The sequence below is a fragment of the Protomyctophum parallelum genome (genome assembly GCF_964188405.1).
Source record: "Protomyctophum parallelum genome assembly, chromosome: 1".
In the NCBI taxonomy this organism is placed as follows: domain Eukaryota; kingdom Metazoa; phylum Chordata; class Actinopteri; order Myctophiformes; family Myctophidae; genus Protomyctophum; species Protomyctophum parallelum.
In genome coordinates this window covers 76,845,619-76,868,431 of record NC_139697.1, presented here as the reverse complement: position 1 = coordinate 76,868,431, position 22,813 = coordinate 76,845,619, and the positions used below count along the sequence as shown (strand labels likewise).

At 39.9% G+C, this 22,813-nt stretch overlaps 3 protein-coding genes across 4 annotated transcripts; 1 reads left to right on the top strand and 2 right to left on the bottom strand.

Moving 5' to 3' along the window:
* Window positions 1-1,243: 1,243 nt before the first annotated feature.
* LOC310855033 (olfactory receptor 10H3-like) lies at window positions 1,244-3,536 on the top strand (the record flags this gene model as incomplete). The annotated part of the gene is given in 5 exon segments (XM_083759872.1): window positions 1,244-1,249; window positions 3,128-3,145; window positions 3,147-3,247; window positions 3,249-3,337; window positions 3,340-3,536. Coding segments are annotated over 5 exon segments (411 nt in total).
* Window positions 3,537-11,441: 7,905 nt separating this feature from the next.
* or41a3 (odorant receptor, family 41, subfamily A, member 3) lies at window positions 11,442-12,735 on the bottom strand (the record flags this gene model as incomplete). Its single annotated transcript, XM_083759859.1, has 2 exons — window positions 12,659-12,735; window positions 11,442-12,518 (listed from the first exon to the last, which is right to left on the bottom strand). The coding sequence occupies exon 2, from the start codon at window positions 12,459-12,461 to the stop codon at window positions 11,442-11,444; it is 1,020 nt and encodes a 339-aa protein (XP_083615985.1). The 5' UTR covers window positions 12,462-12,518; window positions 12,659-12,735.
* coa4 (cytochrome c oxidase assembly factor 4 homolog) lies at window positions 12,543-21,036 on the bottom strand. Of its 2 annotated transcripts, XM_083783552.1 has the most exons (3): window positions 20,903-21,036; window positions 15,891-16,173; window positions 12,543-12,739 (listed from the first exon to the last, which is right to left on the bottom strand). In XM_083783552.1, exon 2 carries the CDS (start codon window positions 16,140-16,142, stop codon window positions 15,894-15,896), a length of 249 nt encoding a protein of 82 aa, XP_083639678.1. In that variant the 5' UTR covers window positions 16,143-16,173; window positions 20,903-21,036; the 3' UTR covers window positions 12,543-12,739; window positions 15,891-15,893. The 2 variants fall into 2 exon arrangements, with proteins under 2 accessions (XP_083639678.1, XP_083639677.1); XM_083783551.1 differs by lacking the exon at window positions 12,543-12,739 and having other exon boundaries at window positions 14,592-16,173.
* Window positions 21,037-22,813: the final 1,777 nt, after the last annotated feature.

Here is a 22,813-nt window from a genome sequence, read left to right as displayed (position 1 = left end):
CAGTCTACTGAGTGTACAGCACTTTGGTTCAACACTGTTATTTAAAATGTGCTCTATGAATAAAGTGAATTGGATCAATTAGGCTATATGAAGTTAAAGTAGACTAGAAATGCACATGGCCATGTATGGCCTACTTGTGCACAAGCAGAGCTCGCCATGAGGTGCGCTCACCACTGCTGGTACGACTGCTGCTCTGAATCCAAGAGCTCTCCGCTGTCTGTTTGCTGATATACTGAAAGAATACAAAGGGCATATTATATTCCTTAATCAAAGATCTATTTTACCATTTGAGCTACAGTATGAGGAATAAAATGAAATGAAAAGTCTTGTCTGTCACACATGCAAAAGCAGAGATGTTTCTGTGGCTACCAAGGTAGGGGTGATTTTCTTTTAACCGGCCCACATGTGCATTCCTCTGCATTACATTCACAGAAAACCGCCCAATGACGGAACCGCCGAATTTTTTGATTAATTGTAAACGGTTAAGTTTAATTGATTTATTATAAAAGAAATATGTTAATTTATTAGGGAACATTGATTTACAGTATACACACACATATGTGCTTGTCATCCTTAAATTGTAGTGTCCCTTTGTTTTTTAGTTTTTTTGAGACAGACAAATTATAAATCACCAATATTCATATATAGCAAGACACATCAAGCATTCCCTTGTGTTTGTTCGAGGCACTTAACCAGCTATACAGAGACATATGCAGCATTCCCTTGCATTGGTTCAGATTAATAAGCAGCTTTACATAGACCCGTCATGCCTTCCCTTGCAATGGTTCAAAACATTTAAACAGCTATATAGAGACACATTAGTTAAGAGCAACCGATGGTAGGTGGTCGAGTAGAGGTTTCCATATTTTGGTAAAAATGTCTTCACTGCCTTTAGACCTAGCACTCATTCTCTCCATGGGTAAAATGTTATACATGTTCCAGTACCACTGTGCAACTGTGGGTGGTTTGTCCATAAGCCAATTGAAAAGGATACATTGAATTATTTCTTAACGGCGACTAATCGATTAACGATTCACTATTAACATCCCTAAAGCATACCATCTCATTGGTTCATACATTTTGTTATCTCGAATAATTTATATACATTGCCAAATAAATAATGATATACCATTTATATATAAATCATACTGATAATAATTAAAGTAAATGCATTTGCAGATGATCCATCGCAAATGTACAGTAGGTAAGTAAGTAACTTACAGTAGCTAATAATCAGGAAGACATGAAGGTAAAGTATTTTGAATTGAGGTTTACTTATGCTTATTTGCTTTAAAATATTTTAGAGAATAAAATGTTATAATATCTTCGGTGAGAGGTGTATGTTTAGTCTCCCACGCAGTAGACCAGTATTCAAATGTGAGCTAGGACCTTAAACCTAAAACCTTTTATATATGAACAATCACTGCATTGCTGAATTGAAATGTAGACAAAGATTTTCCAGAGGTTTTGAAAATAATTGTGAAAATAGCATACAAGCTCAGGACGGATCATGATTTGACACATTGTGAGCTTTGCTATGTTCACCATAATATTTGTTGTACTTTTTATGATGTTGTGACAAATAAACAAAATAGATTGTCATTAAGCTCCAATTTAATAATAGCTGTAATTTGTCTGTGTGCCTCTGAGGCCTTCTGTCTGTGGGGATTCACTATTGTCAACATACATACGATTATTCAATTAATGAGAAATCATATTATCTCCTTGGGTATAGGCTATTAGACAGGTTTAGATGTTCCCACAGAGACCTTTCTAATAGTTTTAAATGTGTAACAGAGTGGCTCAGAGTCTGGAACCTGAAGACCAAAAAGGCTAACATCTCCCCTGGGCCAACTGGGGATTCCCTCTTAAACTCAGTGGTAGTAAAAAAAGTAAAAGTATCAATACTGCAATGTGGAAATACTACAAGTAAAAGTCTGGAATTCAAAATGTACCATAAACGTTATGCAAAACTCAGCCAATTACATCGCAACATGACACATCTTCGCAGTTGTATATATTTTTGTAATGATTAACAAAATCTACAAAGTAACTGGTAAAGTTACTCAGAGCATTTAAGACCAAAAGCCTAATATCTGCCCCTGCATGAGGGGCTTCCTATGGAGCTCCGGACGGGCCACACACGCACGCACGCACGCACACACATCCACAGCCCCCTGGAACGTCTTAGAGAACTCACAGTTATTATACTGTACTTGACCCTGTAATTATTACCAACCTGCCTAATTGCTCCTGAGGGATATCTTAAGTTGCCTTCACAGCCTCCCACATGCTGCTTTCTCCTAATCTTGTTTGCGCCATACTCTCCTTTCCTCCTGCAGAGGTGATCACATGCTGATAACACAATGAGCAGTGCCAGTGAGTAGAAGCTAGCTGTTATTCAGCCAGCGGATGCACAGTACACAAATCCACACCAAAACACACGAATGTACCATACATGTTGGCCTTGAATTGTTTCATAGATGAAATCTATCGCTGGGTTCTGTATGAAGAAAAACAAGAAAGAAAGTGTTGTAACCTGGAGTTTTCTTCTTCTAATTATTTGTTCAGCCTGAAAAAGTTTCTTGTCATGATTTCTCACAACTCGAATTGGCTTTGTACGAGGCTTAAAAGGTCTTTAAATAAATACTTTTTCAAATGTCTATGAGGAAAATGAACGGGGGAATAATTTCCTGGGCCCTGGTAGGGGACGGGACTGCGACACTCTATAGACAACCATTATATGGCAAGATTTCATCATACTTTAAGTAGAATATGACATGTCAAACTAGGGGGTTTTCATGATTATGAATCCATTCCAAGAATTAGTTTTGCACGGAAAACACTCTTAGTCCAAGGAGTGTTTTTCGTTGTGGTTTCATGTCCACATGCAGTGTCGAGGTGCCCTTTGACCTCAGTCAGGTATGGATGGGGTTGTCTTTGCAGGAGGCATTGCAAAATCCCTACGGCAGGTCAGCAAAGTGCTAATCTGTAACAACTCATGGAGGAGGTGGGGTTGTTCTTCTTTTAAATACAGTAACCGTTACATTCATAGCAGCTGGTCTCATAACCAACCTCCCTTATACACTAATGCATCGACGCGTCACGACAGTGAAGCTTTAACAAGGATTTATTCAACTCTACTCTTAGAAAAAAACGTTACTTTTGTGCGGCCGCCATACTTTATAATTAGTGGATTTTTTGGTATCCCAAATATGAAGTTTTATCATGTCTTCCTCTTGTTTCATTGTGACTGTGTTGGGAAACATTTTGGTGATGATTGTAATATACTTTGATTGCAACCTTAAAACCCCTAAATATGTTGCTGTGTTCAATCTGGTATTGTGCCAAAGATGATTGATACCTTTCTATTTGATCACAGGTACATCTCATACGTCAATTGCTTGTCCTATTTATTTTTCTGCTACCTATTTGTGTCAATGCAGTCTGTTAATCTGATTATACTATCCTATGACAGACTTGTGGCTATCACCTTCCCACTGCACTACCAAATTATGGTTACATGTTTGCAGTAGTTGCCACTGCTTGGGTTTTCACTGTAACTCTCATATTCATAGCAGTTGGTCTCATCGGCCAACTTTCCTTCTGTAGGTCCTTCATTATACAAAGCTTCTTTGTGGATTATTATTATTTGCTGAAATTAAGAAACATTTTCTTGGGGCGCCTGCTGACCAAGTGGTCCAGGCGCATGCCACATAGGCTCTAGCCTGACAGTGTGTTGTGTGTTCGAATCCCGTTCATGAAGACCTTTGCTGCACGTCTCTCCCCTTCTCTACTTTCCACTTTCCTGTTTGTCTTCACTAATAACTATCAATAAAGGCAAAAACTAATCTTTATTTAAAAGATGTTTTGGGGTTGCCTTTTCAGTAAATGGCTATTATCATTTCACTGAATAATGGCCATATCTAAGCATCGAAACTTTATTTATTTTATTTCAATTTTGTATGTATGTATGTATGCATGCGTGCGGCTTTGCGGACATGCCTCTTTGCACCGAATGCTCCCCTAGGTATTGCTTTTACATGCCTGGTCTGTAAATGTGGATTCAGGATCGGACTATTCAGCCACCAGAAGACTCACACATAGAAGAAGAAGATGGTCATCATCGGACACGATGGACAACCACAAGCAAGCAACCACTTCAATTTCCCCTCAGGGATTAATAAAGTATATATCTATCTAAGGATGTGGGTGAAGGAAGTTAAATGAAGCTCCATCTCCTTTAATCTATATATAAATCCAGTTCCTTTATATTGAAGTTTGAAGCTGCTTAATTGGGACATGCAGAGGACTTATTCATGTTGTGTCTTTAGAATTCTACTTTTTATACCGCCGTGGGTCGATAATAGCCGATCTATACGTTTACGTATGCTGTACGTGCTGTGAACTCGATGAGGTTATCTCATACGGCCTCCGTGACCCGCACAACAATATTCTGTTGTATCTTTCCTAGGAAAGATGTTGTATATGCTGTGTTGTAGATGAGTATTGTTCCTTTTGTGAAAATCAATCAAATCTATAAAATAGGCCTACCATACCATTTTCATCCAATCAGGAGTGAGAAAATAGTTATCAGCTAGTGTTCCAGTTCCACTTTTCTATGCTCTTTTTTGAGTGGTGCAACCACTGTTACCAGTACCACTCCAAGGAACACCACACTCGAGAATCATCAGAGAGAGGGAGTGCCAGTTGCCTGGTCTGAAAATGTATTTTCTGTTCACTAAACAGCTGGAAAGACAGGAAGACTATAGTGTTAAAAAAAAAAAGATTTATTTTCTTTAGTCTTAGTCTTTTCAATAACACAGCATTTAGTCTTAGACTTAGTCCTATTTAGTCTTCTGAAAAACCTTAGTCTTTTAGTCTTAGTCAACAAAATTAACACTAAGGGGGACTGCTGTTACTGAACAAGCAGTCAATAGCAATGATTACAATTGGATTGGACAAAAGTGCTGAATGAAGAAAACAAACAACATTGGCATTTGCAATAACATCTGCAGTAACATTCTCTTCTATTCAAACACCAAAAAGGATTTTGGAAGTAAAACATCAGGCAATGAGAATACAATATATCATGGACATAGTATACTACCATTTCTCATTGCACGATATTACATTTTTATGATATTTCAGTTTTGCATTATTTATTTTCAATATTGGTTCTTATTGACCAAGCTACATTTGTATCACTGCTACATCATACTGAAGCCAAAAGGGCACTTTGACACATAGACATAGAGGGGCCATGCAGAATGCAACCTGGGGACCTTTAAATTGATAACAAGACGGCTTCTCTACCTAAGCTACGGTGGCACCCATATTTTAAAGTGTACTTAAATATAAAGGACTACTTCACCCATTTTCAACCTATTTTCATATAATTGGTCCTATAGTTCTCATGTTATGTTGAAATAATTGAATTATTTTCTACTCGGTCTGTGTCTCATTACTCATACGAGGGCTATGGACTGTTCAGAAACCCACAACCGGCGATAATGAATGAAATCACTGACTGATTAAGTTAAAGGGAAACTTCACCCTTTTTGCAAAAAATATATGGTTTAGAAGATTCAAAACACTTTCCTGTGGGTCTTTATGCGTGTAATATGTGGTTTTAGACATTTTAGATCTTAGCAGTGTCTATGATGTCATGGACACTCGGCTCACTTAGTTCCTGAAATACATGTTGTCTCAGTAAGACAGCCCTCCCCCTATCCACAAGGAGGAGCAGTGCACCAAAGCATTATGGGAATTGTAGTCAGCTTGTCGATCTTCTATTTTCATCACAGTACACACACACACACACACACACACACACACACACACACACACACACACACACACACACACACACACACACACACACACACACACACACACACACACACACACACACACACACACACACACACACACACACACACACACACACACACACACACACACACACACACACACACACAGTAATGTGCGGTGTTGAGACGGGTCAGAACCACAGGATCCTGTGTAAGGTGTATGTAGAGAGGCGCTACACCAAAGGCTATAGGGAATAGGTACATAAGTTGATATCAAAACAAAGAACAATAAACAATATCAACTTGATTGCACAAGTTTATCATCCTTGTGTTTTAGTTGACTGTGTGTCATGTTCCGAACCAGCTATAGTCCCTTGAGCCTAAAGTCCATGTGTAAACACATTGCTACAGGGATAATTAGGTCTCTGATGACAGATGTTTGCCACTTTGCATTACAGTTTCTGCATTATGATGCAACACTCAGTGGTGTAAATTAACTAAGTTCATGTACTCATTGGTACTGTACTTAATTGCAATTTCTAGGCAGTACTTATAATTTTCAATACTTCTACCCACTACATCTCAGGGGACAATATTGTACTTTTATATTGTACTTTTACTTTTACTTTTACTTACAATTATATGAACATTTTAGTTACTGGTCATTTGTAGATTTAGATTTCAAAATAGCCAATCTATCTGATCGGACACGGGGCGGCGGTGGTCAGGGGTGGAGTGGCCGGATGGTAACCACAAGGTGGTTGCTCCCCCAGAGTTGGTGTCTAAGTGTCCTTGAGCAAGACTCTGAACCCCTAATTGCTCCTGATGTGCTGGTTGGTGCCTTGAATGGATTCCCCTGCCATCGGTGTATGAATGTGTGTGTGAATGTAATGCACAATCTATGTAAAGTGCCTTGGATAAAGGCGCTATATAAATGCACCATTTACTTATTTATTTACTATGCACTTACAAACCCATTGTAACTTCCAACTTCAGAACAGCAAGAGCCAACCTGAAGCTGCTATCAGAGTCGCACAGCGTGCCTATAGTCGGAAAATACAAGGTTTCTTCCAGGACTCTACGGACTCCCGGCGCATGTGGCAGGGCATTCAGTCTATCACAGGCTACAAGGGGGCTCCATCACCCTGTGAGGACAATGAGGACTTCCTCAATGAGCTGAACTATTATTTTGCACGTTTTTAAGCCACAAATAACATCCCTGCAAGGAAAACTATTCCTATTCCAGATGAGAAGGTACTTGGTCTGGATGTGCATGATGTGCGGAGGACGCTGAGAGGCATCAACGCCCGGAAGGCATCAGGCCCCGACAAGATTTCAGGTCGGGTGCTAAAGGGATGTGCGGATCAGCTGGCCCCGGTTCTCACGGACGTCTTCAATATGTCACTAAACCAGGCTGTCGTCCCTTCATGTTTCAAAGCTGCTACAATAATACCAGTGCCAAAAATGCCCACAATAACATCTCTCAATGACTCAGTGCTTTGAGGGGCTAGTGAAGGCTCACATCATTTCCAGACTCCCCCCCCCACATTCGACCCGTTCCAGTTTGCCTACCGTGCTAATCGCTCCACAGAGGATTCTATTGCCTCTGTTCTACATCGGAGCCTGGCCCATCTAGAGGGTAAGAACACCAGTGTACGTATATGCTGTTTCTAGATTTCAGTTCAGCATTTAACACTATTATACCCTAGCAACTGGTCGACAAACTGTTTCCCCTGAGTCTGGGCACTCCCTTGTAACTGGCTGCTGGACTTCCTAACGAACAGACCTCAATCTGTCCGAGTCGGAAATAACAACTCCAGCGTCATCTCCCTGAGCACTGGCTCTCCCCAGCACTGTGTCTTGAGTCCACTGCTGTTCACCTTGATGACCCATGACTGCTGTGCCAGGTTCAGTACCAATCATATGGTGAAGTACGCGGACGACACCACACTTGTGGTCCTCATGAAGGACGACAACGAGATGGCCTACAAGGAAGAAGTGAGAAAGCTGGTGGGCTGGTGCAACACAAACAACCTGGTCCTGAATGTCAACAAGACAAAAGAGGTCATTGTTGACTTTAGAAAGAATCAGTGCAGCCACTCACCACTCCTCATAGAGGACACTGCAGTGGAGGTAGTGAGCAGCACTATGTTCCTGCGGGTACAGATCACAGACAGTCTGTCATGGTCCTCAAACACATCCTCTCTTGTGAAGAGAGCCCAGAAACGGCTGTTCTTTCTGCGCCGGATGAGAAGAGCCCAACTCCCCGCTCCCATCCTCACTACTTTCTACAGAGGCACTATAGAGAGCATCCTGACAAACTGCATCTCTGTCTGGTCTGGAAGCTGCAATGAAGCAGACTGGAAAACAGTACAGAGAGTAGTGAGGACAGCAGAGAAAATCATCAGGACATCACTGCCTTCCATCAAGGACACTGCACACAACCTGTGTGCCCTGTCTAGGGCCAACATCATCAGGAATGACCCCACCCACCCACACCAGGGACTGTTTACTCTGTTGCCTTCTGGCAGAAGGTATAAAGCATTGGAAGTAAAACAGCAAGGTTTTCCAAGAGCTTTTTCCCCCAAGCCATTAGACCTTTGAACAAGTGCAATACCCCCTAACCTTTTCCCCCCATATGCTGCTATAAGGACTCCTGTTGTGCAATATCTGTCTCTCTATGAACTAATGGTGCTTTTTAATGTATTTGTTTTTAAAAGTGGATTTGAGATTTTAATAGTATATTAGTTATCTTTTAACTAGCATACTAAAAGCCAGTGAAACGACATTTCGTTCTCTTATGCATTTTATGTATCTGCTGAATGACAATAAAGTTATCTATCTATAGATCTAACTCCATGTTAACCATGATAGATACACCGAAAACACTGTCCTTGGTTCTGGTGACTCATACTGCCCTCCTATGAGTGGGCTGTGTTTTTTTCAATTACTTTTTCCATTCCTCTTAATAATAGTGAGATTGACTGGCCTTTAGTGGCCTACTAGCCTAACAGTACAATGCATTGCACCAGGAACCAGTTAGGTTAGTTGATACCCCCATCTTGTGGTGAAATACCTGTATGACAATATTTTTGCCCATCCACTATAAAAACCTACAGTAAGTCTTCAGCTCAAGGAAGCCCCTCTATGCACACTCTAATATCAGTTTAATTTGACAATTGTCACTGCAATGTACACAGAAACAACTTATTTATTTCATGTTATAGCTTAAAGGTGATGTGCAGTAGTTGATTTGTTTATGAAAAAGAAAATGTGTTAATAAATTAACGCACTATATTCAGACAGTAATCAATGCTATAGACTAGTGTTTGTTCAGTAACAGGTGTCGTCCTATCTCTCTTTAGAGAACAGAAAATACATTTTCAGATGGGACACCAATTTCATCCAATCCTGGAGAGAGTATAGTATCAGCTTTAGTTTTATAGTGTTAGCGTTCCAATATATCTGCCAATTCTCTTTCATCACTTCTAATTTCACTTATTTATCCTGTATCCTAGGAGTTCTCTCTCCCGATAGGATGCAATTGTTACCCCAACTTGAAAATGTACCTGTTCACTAAAGACCTGGAGACTCGATCCTGTTACTAAACAATTACAAAGTAGGCTACACTCTATATAGCAATGATTTCTATGTGACTGTAGAGCCATTTTATTTTAACCACAAAGTTTAATTCAGGTACAACAATTGCAAAATGTGTTATATGTTGTCACAGGAAATTATGAGGAAATGTTAATGATAGATGTGTTTGTGTTCATGGGGAAGATGTTGAGAATTCCACCTTTTTCCAGTCCAACTTTAACATGCTTTAAACGGCCTACATTTAATTCATCCATCATATCTTAGGACTTGATTTTAGCGATTTATCTTTTGATATATCATATTATATTGTGATACTTTTTGACCTATCACATTTTAAGTTTGAAGATTTTATATTTTTTTCAGGTTTTCGAATAATATAAAACAAAAGCAATAAAACGTGAAGGCCTGACTTTTGTACACATTTCTCATACAGTAGCTTGTTACTATTTTACATGACTACATAGTGTGTGTGCTCCCTATACAATTTAGTACATATATAATCTAAACCTATAATCATGTATCCAGGTGCATGCTGTGTACATTACACAGTATGCTTGCATTGGGGCACCTGGGGCATTTGTGGGGATTCTTTTAATCCTATATTAAAACAGCTATCACAAAAGCAATTAAAGGTCTGAGAAAAGCTTGGCTCCGTGGTTCCTTCTTTGTGATTATTGTTACGGATATGTCTGGAAAGGAGGATGCTGCACTAGAAAAGAAAGATGACGAGTCTTCTACCATATCGAATGACAGGTCTGAATGACAGTGTAACGCCCTGGATTTGAACCCAGGTCTCCCACATGTTTAGCCAAACATCTTAACCACTAAGCCTAAGAGAACTCCTTTTACTCTGGGCTGAGGTTGTGATCCACTCTGCTACAACAGCTAAATTGGCTCATATGTGGATCTCATCAAGCTGATGTGACAATCTCACACTGGATTTGTCCCCAAGGTTGTATACATAATAAAGCAGATTTTCCAACTAAAGGACCAACTAAATCTGACCTGATCAGCAGCACTCTAAAACAAGTACTTTGATGTAGTCAGTGACAGTGCATGGCTAACGAAAACATATAGTCCAACATCCCTGTTGGATGTTTAGAGGTAATGTGAGCTGAACCATATTGGAATTGGAGCCACTAGTCAGGCATGCAGAGACAGAACAAGAACACATGACATAAGAGATGTCATTGTGACTGGGTTACCGGGTTGAAATGTAATGAATGAGCCCTTTCTGACGCTCTTTACATGTAAATATGTTTTAAAACATAATACCACCCAATCGAATCTCATAAATACACCAACATTGTTCATGTTCAACACCATTTCTTCAGAATAACAAACAACCAGAAGATATTATGATTTTAAGAAGGGTTTGCCGTGTTGCTTTCAGCCTATGTCTGTGCATGTGTTCACTGTTCTGTTTTTCTGTCTATTCTGACCTGTAAAGCACTGTGGTACAATGAGAGTTGTTTTTTTGAAATGTGCTATATAAATAAATTTGATTAACATGATCAGAAAACACTCTAACGTGATTTTGGAATATTTCACCACCACTTGGATGACAAATTAGTCGCATCATTCAATAAAGAAATTCATTCAATAAAGAAATACCAAATAGAATGACATAGTTTAATGACATACTGTACCAGAGATGGTCTGTAGATTAGCCTCAAGCTTGCAGTTTACTTTTACAACAGTGTACATCAATTCATGTAAATTGCCTGCATGTAAGGCAAATCCCACACACCCACACACCCACACACCCACACACCCACACACACACACACACACACACACACACACACACACACACACACACACACACACACACACACACACACACACTTCATTTTTCCATGAATGAACTTTGCTGATATTAATTTAAGGTTTTAAATAAAAACCCACATACACTGACAGGAAGACTTATGATGAAATGAATACAATTATTTTCTGCAATTGATGCGACACAAACTTGAAACCATATTATGGTTTCATGTAGTAAAAAAAAGAAAAAGAAGCCCTGCATCATACTGACTCAGAGTTTAAAATCCTTCCACACATTTTAACAGGCTTGGCGACAATTTTTCGTTCTCTGCCAAGTTTAAGAACCCTGATCTTGATCTCTTTCGTTTTCAAAGAGTATACGATGGGGTTAAGGCAAGGAGGAATGCACGAGGAAAGCGATAGACTCAAAACGCGCTGGTCTGGGTCTATTATTCCAAGATAAAAACCAATTAAAAAAATGGTGAAAATTGGAACGTAAAACACTGCAACAAGGATGAGATGCTCAATGCAGGTAGCCAGAGCTTTAGCCCGATTGTCCAACGATTTCATCCTGAACACAGTCACCAGTATGGCAGTATATGACAGCACAATTATAATAAAGGGTCCAATAAGGAACACTAAACTCAGAGTTGAAGCAACAGTCCAGTGCAGTGTGTAATCATTACAAGCAAGCCTAAACACAGGTGCATAGTCACAGAAATAGCTGAACACCTTGACGGACTTGCAAAAGGATAGTCTTGTCATGATTGTGGTAGAAAATGTTGTTGTCCCCAGACAAAGAGACCAGATCAACGCGACGATACAAGACATGCTTCTCATTGTGTTGATGGCGTGCTGACGCAGGGGGAAACATATTGCGATCAACCGGTCATAGGCAAGCACAGCAAGAGCAAAGGATTCAAGCGACACAAACGTGTAGTAAATGAACATCTGCACCATGCATAAATCAAATGCCACAAAATTATCCTTGGCGAGAAATATCTTAATCATACTTGGAATAGTGCATGTGTTCATGATTAAATCGATTAACGCAAGGTTGCCAACAGCCAAAAACTTTGGTGTTTGTAAACAGTGATTAAATGCAATTATGTAGATCAACAGACTATTGGACAGGACGGTAACCACATAGACAAATGCTAGAAAAATAAAGTAGACATTAATGAAAGGCAGAGTTTCAAACCCAACGATGTAGAAGCCTGGGGGGTGAATGATAAGTGAGTCATTAACCACAGTCCTGAGAAAGGTCATGGGAAAGGTCATAACTGAAGAGCTTCTCTCTTCCGAAAGACATGCATCAATATGAAAATGTTCTCCAACCTTGGAAAAAAGAACAGGGGGAAATATTATTAAATAGCTACTACCAAGATACCTCAACATTTACACTTAATGCACAATTATCTTTCTGGATAATTAAACAACAAAAACCTGGATGCCAAAACAATGTGAATGTAGCTCACCTGTGATGTTAGCAGTCCAATTAGTTGCCTTTGTTTCTAACCTAAATCCATCGATTCTGAATATATAGGCTTTCTACTTGGCTGCCACAAGAGATAAAGGACGGTCCTCTAATTATGTTGAAAAGAAGAAAACATCCTATACACTAACCCAGGAGAGCACAGGATAGCCAATTAGTCCAAATGTATCACACTCTAAAATATATAATTAGTCTTCCAGGTATTATTCAGTGATCATAGGAACCACTTTGTTGTACTGTAGGCCTCATCTGTTAAGGCCTTTAGCTAAATGGAGAGGGACATTGTAGAGTTCTGCATCTTAGTAAGTCGTTACTGAATTATGCTTTTACTATTTGAATAATGAATGGTTTATTTTGATACTCTTTGAACAATGCAGAGTGAATCATTAAAACAAGCTTTTTCTTTTAGCCTGATCGAAAAGGTATAGGCAGAAGCTTGTATAGCTTATTAGTGCAGCAGTGCCTATGCTTTTAATTACATGTATTACTTTTTAACAAGTAAGAACATATGAAGAACATAAACATAATAAAACAAAAACCAAAATCCATAATAGACCATCCGTTGTCATGGAAAGATCAGATTGATTCAGTGTGTAAGAAAACAAATAATCTACTTCCTTCACCATCTAAGATCCTTCGGTGCTAGTAGACGGATTCTTCTTTTGTTCTTCACTTATGATGTTCTTCAGTACTGTAGTACCACCTGGTAACGTCACAACTGCTGCAACAACTGAACATTTGTTCAAAGATTGTTGGACAACCACTTCAGAAACTTTATACATTCACATATGATTAAAACATCCTAAGGTTAGCAAGGAATATCACCTCGAATACTAACCATGTGTTGTATGGAGAACATAGGTTGCTACTTTCAGGAAGGAGAAATGGTGTACCAGCATACAATAAGGTCATACTAAAGAGGTCCTTTGTCCACCAGTCAACAGGGGCTTAATCAGGAGTTGTAGTTGCCATGGAGTAATCTAGGCAGTGGACATTGCTTTTGTCTTCATGTCTTTATGTATGTAAAATAGTTTTCTTCTTTGTGTTATGTCAAATGTGTACTGTAAATGTGTATGTGTTCTGCATACTTGGCTGCTGGGTCACAAGACAAATTTCAGTGTGAAACTGTGAACTGACAATAAAGTACTATATCATAATGTGCACATTTGATCAATAACAAGTTTGGTCAATAAACCAATGACTCACTCCACCAGTATAATCTTTTGAATTGCAATAAATGTATACACTGTTTAACAATCTCAGGCAAACCATTCAACACCTGACAAGCACATACGCAGTATGCACGCTTTATTTCCCTTCCCTCTTTTTTCTCAGTATGTGTCCTTGGTCGCTATCCTTTCAGCACCAGACAGCCGCTGTGGGGGAATCTTGCAAAGTAGCTGTTTTGTTAGATGTGTGAACTGACGTGTTTTGGCAACATAGGTAAAAAAAAAAAAAAAAAGCATGTGGTGGTACAGTATAAGCATGTTGTCTAATTGCCATAGCCAGTTCTTATCAGAACCGAGATAAAAAAGTGCTAAAGTTTCATTCCGATCTGACCAACACAAGCCCCAGAACCGAGAGGGAAATCCCAAGTGCCAATCATAGCATAGGTACTGCAGCGTATCATGACTGGGGCCAGACACGAGCACAAATTGTTTGCACTGGGTGTGCAACTCCTTCGTTATTCACAGACTGACACACTGACACAGTCACACATACATAATAAGAGACAATAAAAGTCAGAATTATGCTACATTTCAACATTACCAGGCACCCCTCACTTCACACGAGTGTGATTTTTTTTAAATAAAATATAAACCCACAACACAGGTGCATGCAAGGCTGCCATTGTGTAGGGACATACTGAAAATAAATAAAAATAATAATAAATCAAGCAAACTACTGTATATCTGAAGTGAAAACTGAAACATTTATTCATTACATTTCAATGAAAAACCAACAAGTATAGGGCATTTATGTCATGACTACACAAATGACAATCCCACAGTCACCAGGCAATCGATTTGTCCAATCGATCATTGGACAAATCAGTGATTTGGTGTTGTTCTGTTACAATTAAGATATTTCAAAAGCACAGTTGTTGTACAAACTCCTCCAGTGCACTGCACACTTCTTAAGAATGGGTTAATTAAATATCCTACAAAGTACGAACTTATTCCATTAATGACGATGCAACTGTGATATGTAATTAATGTTGCCTATACTTGACAAAGGATGTAGCCTCACGGAATAATCCTACTGGCGTTTCTTTCCAGTGTGGACATGACATATTGACAGCCAGCGAAGCGATCGGGGGAAACCTTTTTTATTGGCTTTCCATCATGTAACTATGGTTTCCATACATTGTTGATTTCAGCCGTCACAATGCTACGATCGAAATTACGTAAGGATCAGCTGATTGCGATGACTTCATAAATGCTGTGCCGATGTGAACGTACTCCAAAACTTACAATGGAATTTACACTCCATTGACAATGATAAATGAGGGCCCTAGTACCAACAACTGTGTAAAATGCACCAGAAATATGAAAATCACATCCACAGTTTTAGGTACAATAGACACTAAGTACAATCTTGTGTTGTGGGTCCGAGTCTGTCAAACAGGAAGAAGAGTCCACTGTCCACTTAGAGTCTGGGGGTGCTTGTTTTTAGTTCAATGTTTGTTTTAAAAACGCCATTGACAATGAAGGGAACATTTACGTCATCTTGTCCCTAAAGAGAATTTAATGTTTGTTTTACATCACCATTACATCACCTATTATGAGTTAGACTTTAATATATTAGCGGCCCTCACTTCACACGGGTGTGATTTTTATTATTTAAGTTTAATATCCAAGAACATTTCGGTGCATTCATTCATACAAGTCGAACAGCATGAAGGATAGCTACTTCGCCTTCTGTATTTTGATACACAAGTTAACACAACCATCTTTATTTTCATACTATGTTGTGTCCAGGGGCGGCAGTGGATCAGGGGGAGAGTGGCGGCATGGCAACAGTACGTCAGCAGTTAGATCCCGGAGGCCCCCAGAGTTAGTGTTGAAATGTTCTTGAGCAAGACTCTGAACCCCTAAATGCTCCCGATGTACAGGTTGGTATCTTGCATGGTTTTCTCCGCCATAGGTATATGAATGTAATACACAATCATTGTAAAACACCTTGCCAAGGTGCTATATAAATACACCATTTACCTTTTACTCTGTGGCGGTCTGCCGCTGCTTTAGCAGCTGTTCTTCTCGTGACTTCTGGAACGCCATCATGCAGTCTTTCAAGGTCTTGACCTGCTCCTGGCATTTCCTCCAGTCCTGGTGTTCTGCCATGCACTCCTGCAGCGTGTAGTGCAGCTCAGCGCAGCCGGTGCGCGAGATCATTCGATCCACAGGGTCATCTTCTTCCTCCTCATTCCTGCTGCGATTATGAGGTGATGGCGATGGCGATGCCATAATGCAAATATGGGTATGCCCGTTTCTATGCCTGTGATTAAACAACACAATTATTAAAGATTAAATTAAGACAGTGTGGTTGCCTAACAGGGCAATTCAACCAATATGTTTTATACCGCTGCATTTACTCCTGTCGTCATGATGACGTCACAATTCCTCCGTGCCCAAAAATTTAGTTTGTGACTGGATGACATGAAATGAAAGCGCAATCAGACTAGAATCGCATGAATGGAATTTATTATTGACGGAAAGTCTCATAACATGTCTATCTATGGTTTAAAGAAGCCTGGGCCGTGGCTCAGCGGTCCAGGCACCTTGGCTGGTAATCCAGTCTGTCAGTGTGCCGTGGGATCGACTCCCGATCCTGACAGCCTTCACTGCCTGTCAACCCCCCCCCCATTTCCTGTCAGCCTACTGTCTATCCCTCCATAAAAAATATAAAATAAAGGTGAAAGCAAATAAATAAATAAAATAAAACTTGTCAGATACAAAGTATATAATCCAGAGGCGTATCTACAATAAGGCGAGCCAAATCCATTTCTGCCTGGCCAGAATCCATACAATGAGAAAAAAAGAGACGACAAAAACAAGACCTGAGAAATATTAGTGGACACTGATTGTCCGTTGCGGTAGAGCGCGACCCTCAATCACCAATTGGAATGTAAATTCAGTTTGTGTATCCTACTCGTCTGGCAGGTATATCTCTTTGAAAACCTTTAGTGCTACGATTGTGCACGGGGAGACGACAATTGAATTAACACATCTTGCCTGCCCAAAATGTAATTCCTGGAAACACCACTGATATAAAGTTTTCCGTACAGCTGCAATGTTGGTGAGTTAACTGTGTGTAGTGATGACCATGTTCATGCCGGCACCTCTAATGGCATCCTCCCCCCGACCTGACCATCTAAGCTGCAACGCTACACGCTCCACACTCTCGCCGGCGCCACATGTCATTCGTGCCCTGACCACCTAAGCCGCAAACTTCACGCTTGCGTGAGGTGATGACCTTAGATGATCACGCCGGCACCTTTAATGGCATCCCCCACCACTGGCCATCTAAGCTGCATGCTACACGCTTGCATGTGGCGATGACCTTAGATGACCATGCTGGCTCCCCTAATGTCTTTTCATGCTGTGGCCGTTTATGCCGCACGCTCCATGCTTCGCATGCGACTCGCCCATAAGTAAGTAAGCCTTGCCGAGCCATGATGTCATGAGGCCCGGCCGAGCCATGAGGCCAAACGACCATATTCCACGCTTGGTCTTTCCTAGTGAAATGTCGTTTAACAGGATCAGAACTGACTTGTCTGTTTAGATGTATGGGCTGTCATTGGTAGCCGCAATTTGCAACACTAGATTATTTTATAATGGGATGAATCTAGAGTTACAATACCCTCCATTGACAGCCCATTGATCGAAATCGAATTTCTGATCTGCTTGTATTTAACAACATTAAACTCACCAACATTGCAGCTGTATGGAAAGCTTGAAATATCCTCTTTCAATCTTCTTAATAATAATCTTTATAATAATAATAATAATAATAATAATAATAATAATCTTAGCAGAAACTAGCTAGCTCATCACAACATGCCTACGGTGGATTTTTATTAAACAAATGCTTTGCAGATTGAAAGAGGATACGGTAATTCAAGCTTGCCCTACAACTGCAATGTTGGTGAGTTTGACGTGGTTTAACACAAGCAAATCGGAATTTCGATTTGGATTAATGGGTTGGATCAATTGAGGGTGTTGCAACTCTAGATTCATCCCATAGAAATCTAGTGTTGCAAATTGCAGCTAGGGTATAGATATTGGAACTCTAGATGCCAGACATTAAAAAATAAAAATTATAGCATGATAGCATCCAAGATAAGAGTTGCTTGCAGTTACGGCAAAAAATACCTAGAAGCAGTAATGTTATCACCAGACGGCAGACGTATTTGGAAGTCGCCATTTAACAGGGTCACTCAGACTGATAGCCATGGTTCACATGATGCTCATACTTAAGGCTCATACATAGTCTGGATTTTCGGTGGTGGGGTGACCACCGAACTACAACATGATGTCACGAGCCGCGGTGAAGAGCAAACCACCGCCACCGCTCCAGCCCTTCTCTCTGTTTTTACTCACCACCGCTCAACGTTATTTCAGCTCCGGTGGTCAGCTCACCACCGAGCGGTGGTCACCGCACCACCGAAAATCCAGACTATGAATAGGCCTTTAGTCTACTTGCCAGTCCATAGAGCCCCGTTGTGAACCCAGACATGTTGAGTACCCAAAAGGTTTTATGTTAGAAATGTTCAGTATGGGTGCCCACTGCCCACCATGTAGAAACTGCCGGATGCTAACTTGCATATGTTGAGCAATTTTCATAATTGGCATAATGTGACCATACCAGTAACAACCTATAGAAGGCAAAACATAAAAAAAATCATCATGCTTTATGTAGCAAGTGACATGTCAAACTAGGAGGTTTTTATTATACTGAATCCATTCCAAGCATTAGTTTTTTTTTAGTTTTTTTTTTTTTTAAACACTCATTGGTGTTAAAAAAAAACGGCCATTGCCATATGGCCCGTTTTTAGCCCAAGGAGTGTTTTTGTGCAAAACCAATGCTTGGAATGGATTCAGCACGTCACATGCTACTTAAAGCATGATGAAAAGTTGATCCCCCCCTCCCTTATTGATTGATTGATTGATTGATTAACAGTTTGCAGAATTACAGTACATTTCAAGTACAACTCAATACAAAAACTGTTAACAGTGAGTGGATGACACCATAAAGCATTGCACTTGTTTACAATAGAGGGCCCACCATCTACAATTCATAAAAACATTTAGAGACGTACGAATATACACAACTATATAGTCAAAAGGAAATCATCATAGGAGGTAAAAAGGGAAAAGAAACATATACAGTGAGGGGGAACAGGGGTGGGTGGGGGATTCAATTAACAACTTATAGGTTGTTAATGGTATGGTCACATATTGCCAATTATGAAAATTGCTCAACATATGCAAGTTAGCATCCGGCAGTTTCTACATGCTGGGGACCCATACTCAACATTTATAACATAAAACTTTGGTGTACTCAACATCATATGGTCTGGGTTCACATTCTGGCAAGTGGACTATTTTGGCAGTCATGTTTCAGAGCTAGCCCTCCAAGCAGGACCCAATGCTACTGAAGTTTCTGACTTTTTGACGACACAGAGCATTGCGTCCTGTTGCAGCAGTATCCTGCCACCTGGTACGCAGACTACATAAAACATAAACAACGTGTTTATGGCCTGTCTGCGCTCTTTGACGACATTTTTTCGTGTGAGGGTTTCTGAATATGTGAAGTATAAGTACCCATACATGCCGCTGCGAATATCTCCTGTGGCGCGGAAGCCGTTAAGTATTTTTAATCTTTGTTTGACCGATTTGGTCGCTTTGATTCTTCTCTTCCTTCCTTGTTTATTGACACCTCATTGTACCGCCTATCTGGCTAGCTAGTGGCGCTATAGCTATGACAGAGCAGATCAGAGGCAGGGACGTAGCTAGCCCCTTTCGGGACCCTACGTAAAACTTTTATGATATTTTGTTGAGTTTTACGTTGGGTCCCTGCTCACTACTGTATTTTCGTATGGAAATTCCTATATGCGGAAGTGGAGATTCTCTCTAAAATAGGACCCGCGGCATGTGACGCCATTATTTTCCTTGAGTTATTCTGAATTCGGTAACTTTAAGTAGCTATACATCCAGCTGCGAATATCTCCTGTGGCGCGGAAGCCGTTAAGTATTTTTAATCTTTGTTTGACCGATTTGGTCGCTTTATTTCTTCTTGTTTGTTTACCGTTTATTGTACCGCCTCCCGGTGTGCGGTTGGCTTGTGAGGCTACGTCCCTGCCTCTGATCTGCTGTGTCATAGCTATAGCGCCACTAGCTAGCCAGATAGGCGGTACAATGAGGTGTCAATAAACAAGGAAGGAAAAGAAGAATCCAAGCTTCCAAATCGGGCAAACATATATTAAAAATACTTAACGGCTTCCGCGCCACAGGAGATATTCGCAGCGGCATGTATGGGTACTTATACTTTACATATTCAGAAAGCCTCATACTGAAGAATATCGTCAAAGAGCGCGGGGAGGCGGTAAACATGTAAACATGAGCCAGTAAATGTTTTAATCAGGTGGCATGGACGACGTGGAACAGGACCCAATGCACTGGGTCGAACAAATGTCAGAAACTTCAGTAGCATTTGGGTTCTGCTTGGAGGGCTAGGACGTAGCCGGCACAAGCCAACCGCACACCGGCGGTACAATAAACGGTAAACAAACAAGAGGAAATAAAGCGACCAAATCGGTCAAACAAAGATTAAAAATACTTAACGGCTTCCGCGCCACAGGAGATATTCGCAGCGGGATGTATAGGTACTTAAAGTTCACGAATTCAGAATAACACATACAAAAAAAGGACGTCAAACGCCGCAGATACGATCTCAGAGAGAATATTTACGTCCGCGTTCCAGAATTCCCATACGAAAATATAGTCATGAACAGGGACCCTACATAAAACTCGTCCAAATTTCAGAAAAGCTTTATGGAGGGTCCCGAAAGGGGCTAGTTTCAGAGCTAGGTCACTGACGCTCGATACACACACAGCATATCTGCATTAAGAATGATTAAGTTAGCATTTGTTAACTTGTGCCGAAATGGCGATATGTGCAAACAAAACAAGCAGACGGCTACATAAGCTAGTATTCAACGTACCTTGCGTTGCAGAGGTTAAGCTGTCTGGCCTGTTGTCATTTAGATTTTAGTTGCTTTCATAACAACTCGCTTCCAAGTTCACAACGAAGTGAACGAACGAACAAACCATGCAAGTTGTAGGGGGGCATAATTGACTAACGGACTTAGTGTAACCTTAAAATAAGTTCTACCAACCATGATGTCAAGCCTTAACAGTTCCGTGATGATGAGAATGGTTCTATCAACTAGTTTTCTAGTTGACTAGTTAATAGAAGAAGAGGAAAGCCTTTTTTTTTAATTATATCCAGTGGTGGACAGTAATGAAGTACATTTACTTAGTATTAGCATTTTTGGATACTTCACTCTACTACATTTAAAAGAGAAATGTTGTAGGCCTACTTTTAATATAGTGAAAAATACCATGTCTGTGGATCTGCTAGCTATTTTCACTATTATTGAGATTATTTTGTAAATGTGTGGAAAATCTTTACAATTAAAACAACAACAATATCAATAGCCTACATCAATGCATTGGTATTTAAAAATACATTTTAATTTTGTAATTTATACTTAATACCTGAGTATTTTTTAAAGTCAAATACTCTTGAATTATATTTTACAAGGGGTATCTCTAGAAGCTTGGGGGACAGTTCTGAGAAAGGTCATTGGAAAGGTCATAACTGAAATCCAAAGCTTCCCTCTTCCGAAAGCCACACATCAATATGAAAATGTTCTCCAACTTAGACAAAAGAAGGGGGGGGATCTCTCTCTCTCTCTCTCTCTCTCTCTCTCTCTCTCTCTCTCTCTCTATATATATATATATATATATATATATATAAACTACTGTAGCAAGAGGTCATGTGAAGTGCCTAGTAATCCCTCAGGATTTGTTTATCTTTCTAAAGGGTATGGTGACCCCAGAATGAAGGACTGTCTTTGCTCTCTGACTCCTGGGATCCTTTCTAATAAGCACCCTTCATGATGTCATCACTAGGGAACGCTGCTTGTAAACAAAAACCTGTGTTCATCGGGCTAATTAATCTCATTTTCAAGTTCTGCTGAATTAAAACTGAAGATGAAGGTTATATTATTACACTGTAGTATATTACACAATTTAAGCGTTGACATTATTGGAATGCAGAGCAAAAATAATGGCTGAACTCAAATTGTCTTACTCACTACAAACATTACCTACTTTAATACAGTATCTCGGGTATTCTTAATCTTGACTACCTCCTAAATAATGAGACCTATTACTGTAATTAGAGAGAAAAACAAAAAGATAATCTGGGACCCTATAGGCCTATTGTCAGTGTGTAACAGTGATAATCTAAAACTTAATTTCAAAATGTTTTGTTTCCATATAAGGAAAACCTGGCTTGTGGACGGGACTAATTAATCACTATCACTAATGATGTGCTGTGCCACACAAACAAATGTCAATGGACAAAACCAGATAATGTAGTAGACCTAAAAGAATTACATTTATATCACTATAATTCATAAAATAATAGTAGTGACTAGTGAGGTATATCTGTCCCTGAATCCTGCAGGTGCTCCTGAGTGCAGGAGGTGTGCCTGTATACCTCATACGTATGTACTGTACCAATGTAGAGGTTCGCAAACATTTTTGGCTCAGGGTACCCCTCTAAATAATGGTTTCATCCATGACACTCAGTACAAAAAAAGAGAAAGAAAAATACTATTATATTTCATGTGAATGATGGGCCATTGGTAATTTATTGGAACTTTGGTGTCTTGATTAATGCCAACTGATCAACTTTTGTATAGCCTTTTAGGTTTATTATGAATGTACCGGTAAGTGTGTCTGAAGGGGATTCTTTTTTTAGGTTAGGATTATGAATTTAGGGGTTGGGGTTGGAGTCGGAGATGTTGTTGTGAGCTTGTAAATCAGCTGTTTGTTATTTTTTT

Excerpts from the sequence above, each read along its gene's own strand:
- coa4 (XM_083783552.1), bottom strand. The coding sequence starts at position 16,142 with ATGGCATCGCCATCGCCATCACCTCATAATCGCAGCAGGAATGAGGAG.